We start from the raw sequence: 18,244 nt of genomic DNA on the forward strand, positions 1-18,244 counted from the left end.
CATCCCTTGCTCACTTGTTGCCATTTATTTAGTAAATTTTTAAAAATCTAGAACATCCTATAATTTGGGCCATCTCATCCCATAGGCCAAAATTCAAGATATTGCTTCTTCACAATCTATTGGCGTATATAATGACCGCGGGCCGTAAAATTCCAATTTATCAATAAAATATTATAAGGACTTTTTATACTTTTAGAAATGTAAGTCGAAGAACATCGAGGCATAGAAAGATTGGATGCCACATGATAGCAATCTTGGACGAAATATTAGGGGAAAGAATCGGATTGAAAATGGTGGTGGTGGTGGAACATAAATATTGACGCCGATAACTGGTTTCTTAATGGCTGATGTTGGCGTGCATATTATGCACATAAAAATCAAAAGATATGAGTAAGAGCACTTGACAAATAAATGATATTAAATTGACCTAATAATAAATTGATTCAACATCAACTATATATAAAAATCTGTTTACTCATACTCAAAGTCTTTTTAATTAATTACATAAATTACTTTTTCTAATATTCACATGTAGTATTCTAGTTATAAAAAGTTTAAATTGAATACAAATACGATAATAAACAAGCCCATGAGACCATGTCCATAACTACTTATTAATTATTCCAACTTAATGGAAGTAGTAGTGTAATTTGTTCAAGGTTAATTGTATTAGTGACAGATTTTCCACAAAGTGATATTTTTTCAGCCCATGGCAGAATAAAATCGGACATTGCCACACCTACCCATAAGATGGACAACCCACTATTAATAGAGTATTAAAAATAATTATTATATTGAGTTGGACTCTATTACCATTTACCACAATCATTCATTAATGATGAATAGTCTACTCGATAGATAGACAAGTTTATTTCCCAATAAAATCTATTTATAACTTTAAAGATCAAAGACAATCAAGCAGAGTTGCACCCAAATTATTCGGCGCCTATATATCAAGCGCGGGTTCTCCTCTCGCTCTCTAGTCTCTACTATGTCCCCATTTAGCTTCTCGCATCAACACCAATGAACTTCGTTTTGTTGTCATGGCGGCATTTCTCAAATTGAAAAACTCTTTTCACAGACTCAAACCCTTTTTTGTGCTTCAGGTTTATTTTCTCTCAAATGTTCTATGTTCTCTGAGGCATTTCGTCGAACACTTTGTGTATACATTTGATGTCCGCTAATTTTGTATTTTTTTTTCAGAGGTCCTGTCACACTTTCCTTGAAGGAGTTTCGGAAGCTGATTTGTTTGCTGAGCTAGGTCCCAAATCAATGGCGGCACCTGGTAATTTTAAAATTTACTCCATTCTTTTTAGCAGTTGTGTAGTACTTCATGTTAGTAACTTCTTGCTACTTTCTGAAATATTTGAAACCTAATATGCTATATATTCTTTTGCTGTTAATTGGATTTTATTGCATATTTCATAAACTTAGAACTTTAAAATATACTTGATGAAGTATTTAGCATTACGATTTTTATGATACAGTGGATGCTGACACTTCAAAATGGAAAAATGTGGATTCGAGGTCTCTTGGAATAACGTTGTCGATGATACCGTATGCACCGAGGACTGTTATTAGGATTCTACAAAGTGAAGGTCAGTCATTTGCTTCTACTGATTGTTTTTGGGGTCATGAATAGATTAAATTGGGTGATGTTATTGAAACTTACACTTTGTTTAGATAGCAAAATAGGAGGAAATGGAAGGAGACTAGGAGAGTGATGAAGGAGGAAGGAGCGGGGAAAGAAAGGGACGGGGAGGATGGAGATCTATTTTCCCTCCAAATTTCTCCAATTTGGAAGCGATGATGCTTAGGGATAAGAGTAATAGAAGTTACATTTAGGGGGCGTTTGGTTAGAGGGTCTTAGGAAAGGGTAAGAGAATCAAGTGAGTTGATTCTCTTACTTGTTGTTTGTTTTGTCAATTCAATGATTCTCTTTACCCTTCCCTTACCCCCAAACTCCTCTACATCCATTCCCCACCCTACCCAAGGTTTCACTTACCCTTACCTTGAAACAACATTGACCACTTTGTTGACCACCAATGTACACCACCCCAGCCTAACCGCCACCACCATTCACCAAGACCACCAGCACCGACCCAACCCACCCGCCAACACCCCAACCCCAACCATCGTCACCCCTCCACGATGACTGCAACCCGCCGGAATCTGTTCACCACCCCCCAAACCATGAAAACCCACCCACACCCATCACCATCGAAAAAACTACCAACTAGCACCAAATAAACCACCCACCGCCACCAAAAAAAACCACCCACCGCCACCAAAAAAAACCACCCATGAGACTAGATCAGGTTTCTGGTGTTGACTTAGGGGATGGGTTTGTTGGTGTTTCCAATTCTGAGAGGTTTACAGGTGGAGTAGGAGGGAATACAGATGATTATGAAATCGTCGATTTTGATGAGAAAGATGATCACTTGTTTGAGCAATGTGATGTTGAAATCACTGGTGTTAGTGATAATTTGATGAGTGGAGATGTTATGGAAGGAAATCATGAAGCTTTAATGAGTGTAACGGTTGGTAAATATGGTGGAATCAGCAATATTTCTCATCAGTGGAAGCTGCAAGATGAAGGGAAAACACCCAATCTTGAGGATTTGGTTGCCTCTCCATAGATCTACACGAGAAAGTAAGGAGAGAGAGAAAAATTCAACCGCCGGCGTTCAAAGACGAACGGAGTGGCAGCGGCTCAGGACGACTACCAACAGACCACTACATCTGCCACCAACAGACCATTACATTTGGGCTCAGGACGACGGCGGCGAATAGGGGAGGGGGACGACGGCGGCGAAGCGGTGAAGAGGGCGGTGGCAAGGTGGTTAATATTCAAAGACAAAGTGTGGTGGGGGTGGTTGAGGGAAAATATGTGGTGGTAAAAATTTGTGGTGGTGGTGGTTTCCCTTAGACATTTTAAACCAAACAACCTACTAAATCTAAGGGTTTGGCTTTCCATTCACCTTTTTTCCCTTTCTTATACCCTTTCCTTTTCCCCTTGGTGAACCAAACGCCCCCTTACAGATTTAAGGAGCTTCCCTGTAATAAAGAAGTTCAATACTGCAGTTGATATGTCTTCCCCTACTATATCCTATGTCTTCTTAAAGAAAAAGCTATTATAACCATCCATCCGCGGAGCTTTTTCATTAGAAATTGAGTTCATGACTTGTTTAACATCATCAGCAGAGAACTCATAATTCAAGAGGTTCTGTTGCACATCATTCAGCACTCCCCCTTCACTGATGATCTGATGCTTCACCTCACATCTGTTGTCCATCTTAGTCCCTAGCAAGTAATTTGTTCTGAACTTTATTTGGTATCACGTTTGTTGAGAAGTTTAATATGCAGGTTATGATGCTTACTTGGTTGGTGGATGTGTTAGAGATCTAGTGCTGAACAAAATCCCCAAAGATTTTGATGTTGTTACAACTGCAAAGCTGCAAGAGGTCCTAATTTTATTCTTGTTTCTGTATTCATGATTCATTCACAAAGAACTTACTGTTAAAATCATCCTATTGCTTTCTGATAGATCAAGAAAAAATTTCATCGTGCTTTTATAGTGGGGCGAAGATTTCCAATTTGTAGGGTTCATGTCAGAGATTCTGTAATTGAGGTAGGCAAAATCATTTTTCGCCTTTCAAGGGGTATTCGTGAATTAGTAGCCACTTCAATTCTCCATGGTCCTGTTTTTATCATCTAATTGCACGGATCTGTGCCTCCAGGTATCTAGCTTTGAAACAGTAGCAAACCATGGCAAAGGGAAAGAACAAGACCATTTGTCCGAGATGCCTGAAGGTTATGACAAAAAGGATTTCATGCGCTGGAGAAATTCTTTCTGTCGAGATTTTACAGTCAACAGGTATTTGTCGTATATATGTCAAAAACGCTTGACAAGCCACCTTTTATGCAAAGGAGTCTAGGCTTTAGTTAATAATATTGGATTTTTGTCAACTAGGACTCTAAGAGTGTTACTAGAGCTTTCTCTGATCACAAAAGCATTGGTGGTCGCTTTAAGTCCATAATAGGTTAGCTGGAATGCTTGATACAAACTCTACATGAGTACAACAATTGATCCCAGAGGAAAGAGACTTACATACTACTACATCTAGGCTAAGATTAAGGCCCAGAATAGATCTCATACAAGTAGTTATTTTGAACCTGCTATATCAAATTTTGATTTTTACTTTCAAAATCTAAAACGAGCTTCCAAAATTATGAGTTTCTTAAACGTCCCTTATCCTCATATACGGGTGGAACTCTAGGGTAACCCCCCCCCCCCCCCCCCCCCGGTGCTTAAGAGGGGCACAACCCCGAAATGAACCTATAAACTAATTAATAATGATTGTAGGAAAAGCAACACCCTAATGTCTTCTTCTAAGATGCATCCAAGTGCCAGAGGCGGAACTTCCATGAAAGAAATTTTAGTAGCTTGGTCAACACCACAGTTTGCCAACCAATTTGCGGCTCCATTACTCTCACAAAAATTATGTCTGATCAATGTTCTAGATTTGGTTCATTTTAAAAAACTTTTGAAATTAATAAGCATATATGGGGGGGGGGGGTATTTATAGCCTGAAAAGTAAATACTAGTTGGGCAATAATTAAATAAACTGATATCCTAGTGTAGCTCAAAAGTGGTTTTTCTTTTGTTATTATTTTCTTTTAAAATCTTGATAAAGTAGTATTCTAAGATTTACCAACCTTGTATAATTTCCGATCATCACTTCTCAATTCATGTAATATTATTTTAGGCTATGCAACATTTTGTATCAAGGAAATATGTAGCACAAAAATCACCAAAACCAGCTCCTAAGCATGGCAATAAGTTTGATAGATCTTACTAGTCAAATCTAACACCCTAACATGTTAAATGCAAACTTGTAATATCCTTGGCTCTTTGATGTACCTGGAAAGTTCACGAAACAATCAATAATCACCTAAAAGAGTCTATCTGCAAACTCAGTTTTGTGGAAGCAAGGGCTATGGCAGAGAGTGAATTTTGGGGGGGTGGTTGAAAGAGTGCGTATATGTTGTCTACAACTGTGTATGAGTGGTGGGGGAGAGAGAAATCTCCTTATTATACTTTCTTTTTCGTCAAAAAAAATAATCCCTTGTGAGATGACTTGCCTATAATATACTTCCTCCGTTCCATAAATAGTGCAACGTTTAGACTTTTACACTATTCACACGCCCCCTTTGACTACCTATTGTGATTTATATGCATAAGAAAAAATATAATCATGAGTCATCTTGTTCGATTCATTTGGACATATATTTTCAAAAACCTTTTATAAATTTTATTTATATGTTATTATAGATATTATGGTCAAAGTTGGGCTCTTGGAAGCTTAAAACTCTACATGTTGCAATTTACATGGAGTGGAGGAAATATGCTGTCTACACCTGGGCGTTGCTGTATAGATATATATCAACTGACTGACTTTTATTTCTTGTGCTGTGAGCAGTTTGTTCTATGATCCATTTGCGCATAAAGTATATGATTATTCCGATGGAATCGCAGATTTGACGGCCATGAAGGTGCTTTTCTATTCTACTATTGAGTTGTCAGTTTGTCACCTTACCTCATTTCTCATGTTTGGTGTTGGGTTGATTGCTGGTTCTTAAGAAATTGTATCTTATATTGTCTCAGCTACGGACTCTAGTTCCTGCTCATTCTTCATTCCAAGTGGATTGTGGTAGGTTGCTCAAGATAACGACAGAATATTAAAGAACATATATATAGCTAACTTCTAACGCGTGTGAATTTTTTTTTGTGCAGCACGAATATTGCGAGGACTAAGGATTGCTGCTCGTCTAGGATTATCATTTGCAGAAGACACAGAGAAAGCAATATGCGATCTCTATGCTTCTGTTAAGAATTTGGATAAGGTATAATAAGGAATTTTGATGGCCAGCCTTGGCCATTGATTTTTTTTTTTTTTTTTTTTTTGAATTCATAACTTTGAAACTTGAAAGTGCTTTAGTCAATGTCACCTATGCCAAAACAAAATGTTGATTTTTTTATTCTCACTTCAAGTTCACAGTAGATTGTTGTGAGATTGAACTTTGAAGTAGCTGTGTCAAACTAAATGTCATTATTGCATTGATATTTGACACTGAGGTTCATGAATGTCGAATTTAACTATTTATGATGTTATAAACAAATATCCGTGTAGACTTCTTGTCCTACACAATAACTTTAATCTCAATTATTGTTAGCTAAGATTATTCTTCTGAAACAAATTCAATGTGAATAATCACAGTAATTTCTCCTAAACTTGTCTTTCTGTTGAACTATTTGTTTTTAGGAATAGAATTCTTTGTTTGGCTTGTCTTTGATGACTCTTAAACTTTATAGGCCAGGTTGATGATGGAGATGAATTATATGCTATCATATGGAGCTGCTCACTCTTCCCTCCTCCTGCTTAAGAAATTCAATCTTCTCGAAATGTTACTTCCATATCAAGTGAGTAGCGGTATTCGCCTTTTTTCGTGCACTGCTAATGGTCACAGAGTGAAGATGTCTGATTGTTTGCATGCTTTCCAGGCTGCTTACCTTGCTGACCACTCTGTTGGACAAACTCCTACAATGTTGATGGTATGTCTACAATTGAGCAATAATAATATCAATATGAGCTCTACAATGAATTGCTTCTCCTTTTTACTGGTTTGTAAGCACTGTTCAGTACATGAACATCATTTGATGCATATCAAAGGTAGAGATGTGGCTGCTCTATATATATCATCAAATTGGGAAGTGGATAGGTGAATTTGATAGTGTTTGCTGTATCCATGGTGGTGAGGTTGGTTGGGGGAATGTTGGCTAATGGCTTTTAGGACTTGTTTGACAAGTGTTAATAAATGACAGTAATGGTTATGAATATTAGTTGTGTAAGAAATTTATTTATGTCAATGTTCATATTAATGAAACTTCATTCCTAAACATGTGTTTTCCCCCTTAAATATCCCTTACTACTAATTAGTCATAAAGTTATTACCACCTTCATAATTGGTAATGGATAATAATGAAATTTTATGGATGAAGAGGATGTTTTGGTGGATGGACAAGCATTACCATATACATTTAGATGACACTTTGCTTATAAAATTACACCAAAATTGTTGCCATTACTGTCATTTATCACCCGCTACTGAACGGGGTATTAGAGGTGGATATTAGCATATTGGGTAGGGAGGGTGAGCTATGGTACTAGGACTTGGGATACAGATCCAATATGGATGCATATCCTTGCGTTTGCTTATTGAACTATTAAATAGATATAGCAATTCTGTAAAAAAGAGTTCTAATTTCAGGAGAAATCTTGCTAGTATGAAGGAAAGGAAAAAGTTGAAGGAAACCCAACTAAGGAATCAGTTAGCCTCCCTATTGTACTACCATGGACTCTAATAATTAAAAGGGGGAAGATGCTCCTTGTGAATTTCTAGCTTTTGTCATAGTTTGCTGCTGCCTGTCTCTAGCTACAACTCGTTATATCTTTGCTTCTGCCCACCCTTCCTAATCCTTATCTGAGCATAACCTAGCATCTTTGTTTAATTAAATGTTGAAAACTGGCTCGCCTAGCTCTTATGAAGGGTGTTATAATTTATGAGATATAGCTAAGTCCTCTTGTGGTTGCAATGAGTTTGAGCAATATGCTACTACCATTTTGCACTGAGAAGGCCATACACACAAAAGGTTAAGTTAAGTGATATGGGAACAATATGGTGCTAGGAAGTGATATGGGATAGTGCATTGCTAAGAAGTAAGAATTGACACATTAGAAAACATGATGAAGAAATGGAAATGGTGATTTGATTGAATTAACTGGTATTACAAAAATTTGAAAGATAGAGACAAGAGCTTGGAAGGCTTGTTCTCTCCCAAGGTACAAAAATAAACTAAAAGGACTCTCAATGATATTTATGAGGATTTCCCTCTCTTTAATCATCTCTATTTATAGCATTTCTTCTCTAATTAACTCCCTAACTTAATTTTCAAGCTGCGAATTTATAGAGGTAGTGTTGCAAGTGTCCTTTTCTCCTATGAGTTCATTGCATTATCGGCCTCAGATGTCCTCTAGGTGGATAGTCTTGAGAACTTGCTCCCCAGGGGCCTTGCTGCTACACTCTCACAAAGTACGGCCCTTATCAATTGGATTAATTTTCACCCGTGGCTTGGTTATCGAGAAATAGTTTTGGAATTTGTCAGGGGATGGAAATAACTATCAGTGGAGTTGGTCGTATCTGATATGGCATTGGAAGAATGGAAGGTTGTGGGTCCAGGAAATTAAAAAGGAAATTAGGGTCTAGTTTTTTGTTGTGATGATGGAAAGATGAGTTAGTGGTTTGGATTTAGAAATATTGAGTGAACAAGTGAGTGCAAAAAAATCACGAAAAAAGAGTTTTGACGGTTAGTCTAGTAGATCCGTCCGATCAGGCGATGCATCAGTTACGACCTAACATTTTGATTGTTTGGCCCGATTTCCCCCTCTCTCTAAAGTCTAAACACCCAAAACCTAACACATGGGCGGAGCTACACAGTAAAAAAAGGTAGCACATGCTACCCTTGTTTTTTTCTAAAACAAAATTGAAATTTTCTTTTCAAAAAAAGGAAAAATAGAGAGAAAGGAAGGAATGTGCCGGTGATAGCGTGAATCTGGAGTTCAAATCTACTCAAGCGGGATTAAGACTTCCCTTATGTCGGCTGGCGTTTGTTGATGACGAGCGACGGTGTGGCGTGGTCGGCGTTGTGCGAGGGCATGGATTTCAATCTCACCTAAATTCCTAGAATTTCAAATTTCTCTCTCCTCCTGGCACCAAAAATGATGACCAGTAGTACCCTGTACTAGAAACTAGAGAGAGGAGAGTGGAGACTCTGGAAGAACGAAGGAAGGGGTGTTAGGGGAGGGGAGGAGAGAGAAAAGGGGTGAACACTCCTAATGGGTCAGCGTGGCTGCGTTGCCGACCGACCCATGTTGTATTGGTTTGCCTTTCTAAATGGCCCAACAAATGCTAATGGAACTAAATACTTCAAAATATTGGCATTATGTTTTTGTTAGAGTAATCAATTAATCATGCCCTTTTTCATTTGTGAATTCCTTTTTTGTTTGTACAAAACCAAATCCAATTCTTCCTTCAACTCAAACCAAGCAAAAAAAAGTCTTAATATATTGAGAAAGATTTCTTTTTAGATGTAAAACGATGCGCTTGTAAATTAGTTCCAACATTTAAAAACTTGCCTGATACAATTGTAATCTTCTTTTATTAAAATACATGGAGGTTGTATGTGGATTTTCTAACATTTGGGATTTAGTTGTTATGATTTTTTTTTTGGTATTTGATACTCCATATCGAAACATTACGCTACCCCTCACTTGAAATCCTGGATCCTCTCCTGACCTAACATCTTCGTCGCTCAAATCTCTCGTCTACACCCTAAATTCTTCCATTATTCTCCTTCAATTCTTACTTCCATTCCCTTCTCTACCCTTTTCTTTACAAATTCACCCCTCTTCATCGCTCTTCCACCTTGTCCGTTGGGGTTTTCTAAGAAAGAGAAAATTGAACTCCTCAATTTCACCATGAATACAAGAAACAGAAGCAAGACAACAAGTTCTAATAAGCAACCAGTCCAGATACACGCGTTACCTTGATTACCCATCTTTTTTGATTTAGAGTATCAAAAGGTACTTTTCCTGAACTCAAAACACCGTTCTCTACAGGCTACTCGCTTCTTAGATCTTCAATTTCTCATGTCAATACGTATTCTGATATTAGTGTGGAGTTTTTTTAGTAGTTTTGATGTCAGTAAATCACGAACTGACTTAGTCGCTTATGTATCCTTTCGCCTCTTTAACGAGACCAGTACCCTTACTCTAGCTGCGTCTGGTCTGTATTTTGGTTTGTCAGCTGAAGGCGAGGTTAGTTAGTAATCTACCCTGGCGCTCTTTGCTATGCTATCACTGGTGATTCTAATTTTAACGCCCACCACGGCACCACCTTCATGCCCCATTTATCAACCTATACTAAGGATTTGGAAGAGGTTTATGGCTTGGACTATTTAAAGGAGGCATGAGGCCAATAATGTCCGGGGCAAGAGCTCACTTTTCTGGTTAGTTATCTCTATATCGCGACCCTCAAGTATAAGTTCGACATTTGTACACTATATGGCCCTCCACTTCATACGCATAGGTTTCACTTTTCCCGTCTCCTCCCCAATGGTTCTTACACTGTTCTTCCCATTTTTTTGTGGTGGTCTTGATCACCCTTGTTGCTAGGCAGTTTGGTTTGATCGAGGAGGGTAGGATCCCTGTTGCTAACCGTCCTATCTTGCCTTCTATAAAGGTTCCCTACCCTACTCTTACCAATCTTCTTCATCAACTCTCTTACTTACTAGCGACCTCCCTCCCACTTTACGTGTTGAAACATACTTTAGGCAGGATATTGCGGGTTCTCTTTTTGCTGCACCTAATCCTAACAAATCCAGGAAGCAATTGAACTTCTATTGAGAACTTCGTTGTACTGGGAATAAAAGTAGTCCAAGTGAAAACCACGATTCTTGGTAGAATGAAAACTATTTAGAAAACTAAAGACTCAATAATCTCCAAAATCGTGTTCCTTTCTTAACTTATTACAAGCTAAAGAAAGTTAAATGAAAAGTGCGGCAAATTACTAAAAAATAACTCTGCCCGTTTGGGAAGCACTTGACACTGCTATACTCAAACAAGCCTGCCCGACATGGCTCGACAAAATGTGAAAAACCAAACAATGTCACCGAATTGGGTGGCCAACCTGTCAAGCGGATTAAAATCTTTCATTTCTTGGATCTAAACGCTTCCAATTTGTAATCATGTGCACCTAAGGTCCAGAGTCAGCATCAAGGACCTCTAAGTCGAACATCAACCATGCCAAGTCAACAAATTCTTCCTCGATCGATCCATGTGAGGGCAGAGAATGGAGAAAACCGCCAAAACCTATACAATAACATGAGAAAAACACCAATCACATCTACAAAGAAATTGTTAGTAGAATTAGCTCAAAGGAGCTCAAGTATCACCTGAAATGCCAAGGAAAAGGGGGTAAAAATTATATATAAAATGAGTACTTCAAAGATAAATCCAAAACTTGGGAGATGTTAGGTTGGAGAAGTGGATGGGGTGTTTTAAGAATGGTGGAGAAAAAGGATTGAAAAATAGGGGTTGAAGAATTGTGAAGAAAAAGGGTTGAACAATGGGGGTTAAAGAATGGTGAAGAAAAAGGGGAGGATGGGTTTAAAGAATCAGTCTGGCAAAAAAGTCAAGAGGATTATTCTTGTATGGATGGGTGGGGTAATTCGAACTTGAGTTGTCTAGTAGTTAATTTAATAGTCCAGTTCAAAAGACTCGAAAACAATAAGGACATGCCCAAATAAAGCACTTTCATTATTAAATGGAAAATTGGGTTCAAAATAATTTCCTTAATTACTTCGTCAAACTTAATTGAGTTGGCCTTCACATTTATTCCTCCTTTAGTTTATTTTGTACTTTGGAAGAGAACAAGCCTCCTAAAAGCTTGTATCTATTGTATAATTTTTGTATTCAATTTGAATCTCATTTCTTCATCATCTTCTTTAATATCTTCTTCAACATTGCTAATTTTTTTCATCAAACATTATTGGTCAATAATTAGTAATTTTTGAAATATTGGCAAAAAATAACACAAAGTATTTTTTGTTTATATTTTGTAATATAAAATGAGATTAGGAATATGGACATAACCAATTTTCACATTTTGTGCAAAAATACAATACTTATGGTGCTAATATATCCTATGCAGATTCTCAGCAATTCAGCATAGTTTTTATTTTTTAAAATAATCATCAAAATGATGTGAAATTACCATAAAATTTAAGCTTTTGTTTTTTTAGAGAAATCTACAATATAATTTTCAAGAACTTCAAAAATATTAGAAATAATTTTGGTAAGTATTCACTAAATTTTCTTATAATTATGGTCAAAACTAGCAATTTTTTTGCTACAAGTTATATTGGGACTATAAATTGTGGATGGGGTACAACACAGTGCTTTTGGCTGAGGGAATAACTTTCTTTTTGGCTCGAAAGATAGGTAGAGACTTAGACTGTTTGGCTTTGCTGAAATTCAAAGCTGTTTCCACTTCAAATCTATATTTGTAGCACTGGTTCTTATCCCTTGGAATTGTTGAGGCAGGATGCGTTGTTTCATCCTCGGGAATGTTGTGTCTCAACAAGTACTCTATTGTTTGGATAGGGGAATTTAGAGAGAAAGGGAAGAAGTGAAAGGGAGAAAAATGTTATCTTGTTTGGATACAACATGGGGGAAGGGAAGGGCTCAAAGCATCCATTTTCTCTACTCTCGTAATAAACTAAATCCTTCCAATTTTGGAAAGATTTGGAAGGAAAATGCAAGCTCACTCTTCTCTCTCCTTCCTTCCCCTTCACCATCTATCCAAGCAAAATATGAAGGTGGAACAACGTCAAAACAAAAAAGAGTTTCTTCAACATGTTTTGTTATTCTTCCGCTGATTTTGCATTTATGTTTTTGGTTCATGCAGAAACTGTTCAGTAATCTGGATAGCTTGGTTTCATGTGACCAGCCCTGTGATTCTGTCTTGTGGTAAGCCAATTACTCTATTTTGATACATCAATAATATATGCTTGGGTTGTCTATAATGACCACCAGGTGGTTAATCTTGGTGTTATTTTTGGATTTAGTGTAGTGGCTGGATGATTTTTTGTACACACCCTCTAAAGCTAAGTGCTAAATGTGGCCGCTGTTGACTTTGCAGCGTAATGGGAGAAAAAAATAAGTCTCATTTAGAACGACATTGCAAATGTTTGTTGGCCAGTATCTCTTTATTCTACTGTTGTGTATGCTGAAAAAAGCGTTTTGTGGCTTGGTACTCCACTGAAAGGAGATTTTGATTGATAGGAGAATGAGAGGCACCACTATACTACTATAGTATCACTGTATCATCGGCTACTCCTGGTCTTCTCCTAGTCTGATTTACTCTCTACTTCAAAATATCTTTTAAGAATTCTATCTAGTGCTCTTGTAGTATTACATTTTCTATATGGCTTTCGGAAAGAAATTGCTGATAAGAGTGTACCCTTGCACTATTACTTCACGTGTTTCAGTAAACTCTGGTAACACAATGTATAATACTCTTGATTGATGCCTACATTCAGTAGAAGTTCAAACCAATAATCCCGTATTTCATTGGGATTCCACTGACTTCTATGGTTCTATCTCCCTCTCTCTTGTTCCGTCCTTCACTTTCTGCATTTATTGACGTGCAATTGCCTTTTCAAGCCCATTAAGAGCATGAGTTCAAGTCATGGAATGGAAAGGGAATGGAATCAACTAGAGGGGTGGTATGGTAACAAAACTTTTTACCTTTATTAGGTGTTTGGTTCAAGCTTTGGAATGGAAAGGGAAAGGAAACCGTTACCACTGACAAATGAATTTTGTTTCTTGAGGGGCAAGGGTAGGTAACAAACTAGGGGAATCCATTACCACCAAGTAATGGTAATGGATTGAGTAGAGGTTGAACCAAACAAAATGTAAGGGAATTACATATATATATGTATATGTATATATATATATACATATTAATTTCGTTTCTTAGAGCCCAAAAATATTGAACTAAACATGCTCTGTTGTTTCATCTTATTTGAAGTTTTTCCATGGATTCATCATATACTGAGCTTCAATCTCTACTAATTCTGGTGGCTTCATTTTCATCAAAGACAAGCACATACTGCAAAACATCAGCAGAAGCCTCCTATTAAGTTCACCTACAATGTAGGGCAATCAAGTAGTTTCACTTCAGCAGAGGGATAGTTAGCTAGTTGTAGGGACTGTGGGAAAGTGGGCTAAGTTAGAAATGGTAGATCAGGTATCGGGAAGAATGTTTGTTAGAAGAGAAGTGGATAACGAACAAGAGAGAAGTATAAGTAGGAAGGTAGAGTTGAGAGAAAGTTATCCAGAGAACTGCAGACAGCAGTCTTACTTGGGAGAGAGTTCACCTCTTGAATGCGACGTATATATTGGTCTTGGTTAAGGGATGGAAATCTACCATTGGGTTACTCATTTGAAGCTTTTAATCTCTTAATTGTTACTTAATTACCGAGTTCTTAGCACATACCCTCCAAATAAAGTCGTATACCCTCTCTCTCTCCCCCAGCAAACAAGCTTCTTCCCTTCTCACTCGCAATGACCTCCTTTTTCTGTTTTCTCTTTACAGTCTCTTTTCTCAAACACCCACTTTGCTTTCAGTCAAAATTGAAAAATTGCTCCCTTAGAGAATCAGCTCTTTCTGTTGGGGGAAGTGAGACTGTAGTTGCATATACTTTTAGTGAGCCTTACTTTTGTGCAATTGGGTAAGCCTGCTGGTTTTCCAGCTGTATTTCCTTTCAGGACGCACTAGGCAATGTGCAATATAAGAATTATGAACAATACATTTTTCGTCATAATATGATTTTTGGTGGTCCTATTTATGCGATCAGGAGGCTCTATAAACCTCGCTATAGCTGTATGCCTGTTTAGAAGTCAGTAGTGCAATGGGTTAAATTAAGACTATAGATGGGTAGCTTGGATCCTGCCTAGCATAGTGGTGGTTCTTGTATAGCTTACTGAAGGGAGGGGGGGTTGCGCCTAGAGAGGGAGGTGGAAGAATTAAGAAGAGAGGAATGACCAACTTGTACTAATATTAACTAAAATAAGAAAAAATGGTTCACTGCAAATTGATACATGAATGCTACTTTTTCTGTGCAACAGGGTAAGCCTGCTGGTGTTCCACCTTGCATTGGTCAATAATCCTCAAGATGCTCTTGTAATTGGGACGTTTGCTTCTCTTCTATATCATGGTACGTGGAGAGAAGGTGTTAAAGCTGCTGGAGAACTTTCTGGAGGGCAAGTTAATTTTGCGCCGGAGATTTGTATTTCTTCTGATGATTTAGCAGACGAGAAACTTGCACAAAGAGTTTCTAAATTTGCTTCAGTTGTCCTGGACTCTATATCTGCTCTGAATGATGCTAAACGTCTTCGTAAAATCATGGGTCGTTGCCCATCTTCTTCACGTCCGATTGTGGTAAGCATATTTCTCACTCACCCACTACTCGCACATACCACGTGCACCACAGATATCCCTTCAGTGTACTTCCTTATTGCAATTTCCATGAACTAAACTTCAGGTGCCAAGTGTGAAAAAAAAAAACCTAATATTATATCCAGTTTAATTAGTTACCTATCATGCTTTCCTTCTGCTTTTTTTTTTTTTAATTTTTGGTAGGGGGGTGGGGGGAGGTGAGGAAAGGGTGGCAATTGGCTCCCGCAAAACTTTTTTTTCCATGCATCTGAAAGTTTCTACGTCGTTAATTTTTTGCAAACTACATGTAGTTCTGAGACAGATTATTACTCTTTTCATCCCAAATTAGTTGCTATATTTTCCTTTGTGGGATGTCGCATTTTTTGTTAAAATATATATTATTTTTAGTAAGCTTTCTCTGTTATATGACTTATATCCCTGTTGTTCCCCACATTTATCCACCAACTTTTTTATCTCTACTTTTCCACTTCCATTAAAAATTGGGCCAAAAGTATGTGTATCAACTAACTCGGATATCTCTGCGTTTCCAACTGTTTGCTTGTTTTGCTCTCATTTTTTGAGTGGTAAGTGTCACCTTGATGTGATTTTTGTTGGCGGTTCGAACTATTTTTGTGTTTTTATGATTTTATGGACGAACAACAATAAGATTAAAAGGGATAGGCTCTTAATCGCAGTTTAAGAGTTCTCTTGTGAGTCTCGGCTCCAAGATCACACAAAGTCGCGGTTTGTGTATTGAACGCTCATTCTATGCAAGCACAAGCTTAACACTTTTCTTAAACTCAAAATCTGATTTTTATTAATGAACGACATGGCCTTATGTAGGCGTGCAAACATAACCCTAATCCTACTGAAATTAGGAAACTAATAACAAGATAAGAAAGAATAAACAAGACAAGAAATAAACACACTCCTAATCCTATTATAACTCTACTCCAATTAGAATCCTAATCCAACTAGGATTTGGATTTCTAACTCAACTAGAATTTCACACAAACTAAAACATTAAAAAGACTCCTAACAGAACTAGGAGTTCTAATCGTAATAAAATTAGGAAAACTAATCCTACCAGAACTAGGAAATAACCAAATCCTAACAGAATTAGGATTTTCGCACAGTCTCGCACAGTGGTTGGCACTGTGTGGCTAACAACGACCTATGCTCTCGAACTTGATGCTCCTCATATGCATCACACCTAGAGCTCATGGTTACTTGGGTAGCTTCGCACTAATTTATAGGGGTGCTGTAGCAGTTACTCCTGAGTTGCATCTTATTTGTGTTCTTTTCTTTTTCTTACATAATCATGGATGGTCTCAATTGAATTTTCAGGATATTTTTAAGTGTTATTTCTGAAGCTTTCCTGAAACTGTGGTTTAGGTATTTATATCAAAAAATGCTGGTAAAGCAGCAGCTGAAATTTTTGATGTGCTGGTGGATGACATCAGGTCTCTCAAGGAGAAAAGGCGCTGTTATAGCATTGATTATGAATTACTTGGGAAGGGAGATGTAGTGGAGACTAGATTTGCTCTTGGCAAGGTTATCATGGACACAATGAGGGGCGGCATCACCCGGAATCGGATCAAGCTTCTTTCAGAGAAGAAAGATGAATTTTATGCATGTAAACCGAAAGTGGAGCTAGGGAAGCCAAATTCAAAGAATCTCAAAGAGATACAAAGTTCCAAGGGAAGCGCAAAGCGCATATCAGATGGGCCTGATGATCCACTAGACCACCAAAAAATCAAGAAACAGAAGCAGAGCAGTAAGACAAATGCTCAGAAGCAGCAAGAGCTCTATAAGGAAACGTTTGGGGAGATTTTAAGCTGCCAGGGTATTTCAAAGAGAACGCAGCGGCTGAAGAAAGTGGTGGTGAAAGATGTCAATAAACTTCTTTCGTTGCAGAAAGTGATGCCTCAGCAAGATGCTAAGCTAGAAATTGGACAGCATTTTGATGTCCGGACACCCATGGAGATATCTACCATGCTAGAAAAGGTACCTACAACGCCGGAACAACACCAGACTCCTATTCCCAATGGGATTTTGGATGTGCTAGGAAATGCAAACAGAATGGGGAAACAACGTAATGCTCAGGCTCCTGTAGAGACATTCGGTGTGCTAGAAAATGCTTCCAATATACTAAAACAGCATAAAGCTCAGGCTCCTACTGAGATGGTGGATGTGCTAAAACTCTCTAACCTCTTGGATGGAGACAAGGATTCTATAAAGATATATAGTAAGCCAGAAAAGCATACAATCAAGGGAAAGCCATGCCGAGATGAGACTAAAAAGACAAAGAAAACACCAAAACTGTCTAGCATATTTAAATGAGTTTTGACAAGCTCATTGGTCTCCAACCTGTGAGAGTACAGAGTTCATCTCACTTAATAGGTCAGTTTCCTAGATCTTATCTCATTCCTATTTTAGAAAAAATTTGGGGAGTGGGGAGTTTACCCGCCTCTCGTTCTTAGAAAGTGAGGACAAGCTTGGTGCACAATTGGCTCCCGGCGTTTGTGAGTCTTGTATTGAGTTGCCGTTCTATCTTCTTTTTTCTCCGGGATGTGTCGCATTATATGCTCAAGCAATGTAAACTTGTTTACTGTTTTGTGCAGGCAATGCAGGCTCTGGACAAAGTCACAAAGACCACCAGCTTGGAAATTTCCATGTTGTGATCATTTTCTCCACACGTTCGGCCTTTGCATGGTTTTCACTTGTCATATCTCTATTATATAAGCCAAGGGGGAGCTATGGTGTCCCCTCTTGAAAAGACTTTTTAACCCTTCATTCAATAAAAATACTTACCTATTAAAATTTTGATATTTTCCTCAATCATAACCCTTCCTAATTTAAAATATGTATATCAAAAGAAGTTCAAAGTAGCTAAAATAAACTTTCATATATTTATGTGTAGTGAAAGAAAAAGTTTGTGATTAAAGAATTAATATAACTAAAGCAGTTTTAAAATCAATTATAAAATCAAAGACATAAAATTTTTATTTTACCTAAACTTTAAAATGCAATAACAATACCAACATTTATTAACAAGTAATACAAATACAAAAAAAAAAAACAACTTCTTCATCAAGTAATTTTTATACTTTTGTATTTA

General features: G+C 37.5%; 1 protein-coding gene across 2 annotated transcripts; it reads left to right on the top strand.

Moving 5' to 3' along the window:
* Nucleotides 1-913: 913 nt before the first annotated feature.
* Nucleotides 914-17,964, top strand: LOC104895205 (hypothetical protein). Of its 2 annotated transcripts, XM_010681646.4 has the most exons (15): nucleotides 914-1,106; nucleotides 1,204-1,285; nucleotides 1,488-1,598; nucleotides 3,367-3,464; nucleotides 3,548-3,631; nucleotides 3,741-3,877; nucleotides 5,484-5,556; nucleotides 5,669-5,714; nucleotides 5,798-5,907; nucleotides 6,377-6,484; nucleotides 6,566-6,616; nucleotides 12,589-12,650; nucleotides 14,814-15,126; nucleotides 16,519-17,526; nucleotides 17,748-17,964. In XM_010681646.4, exons 1-14 carry the CDS (start codon nucleotides 1,044-1,046, stop codon nucleotides 17,464-17,466), a joined length of 2,286 nt encoding a protein of 761 aa, XP_010679948.3. In that variant the 5' UTR covers nucleotides 914-1,043; the 3' UTR covers nucleotides 17,467-17,526; nucleotides 17,748-17,964. The 2 variants fall into 2 exon arrangements, with proteins under 2 accessions (XP_010679948.3, XP_057252024.1); XM_057396041.1 differs by lacking the exon at nucleotides 17,748-17,964 and having other exon boundaries at nucleotides 16,587-16,764.
* The last annotated feature ends 280 nt before the right edge of the window (nucleotides 17,965-18,244 follow it).

Source organism: Beta vulgaris, chromosome 6 (genome assembly GCF_026745355.1).
Source record: "Beta vulgaris subsp. vulgaris cultivar EL10 chromosome 6, EL10.2, whole genome shotgun sequence".
Taxonomy (NCBI): domain Eukaryota; kingdom Viridiplantae; phylum Streptophyta; class Magnoliopsida; order Caryophyllales; family Amaranthaceae; genus Beta; species Beta vulgaris.

Bases quoted from the DNA above. Each gene is read 5' to 3' on its own strand.
- LOC104895205 (XM_010681646.4), top strand. From the start codon at position 1,044: ATGGCGGCATTTCTCAAATTGAAAAACTCTTTTCACAGACTCAAACCC. The intron at 1,286-1,487 runs GTAATTTTAAAA...TTTATGATACAG, and splicing joins CAAATCAATGGCGGCACCTG to TGGATGCTGACACTTCAAAA. The intron at 15,127-16,518 runs GTAAGCATATTT...ACTGTGGTTTAG, and splicing joins CTTCTTCACGTCCGATTGTG to GTATTTATATCAAAAAATGC.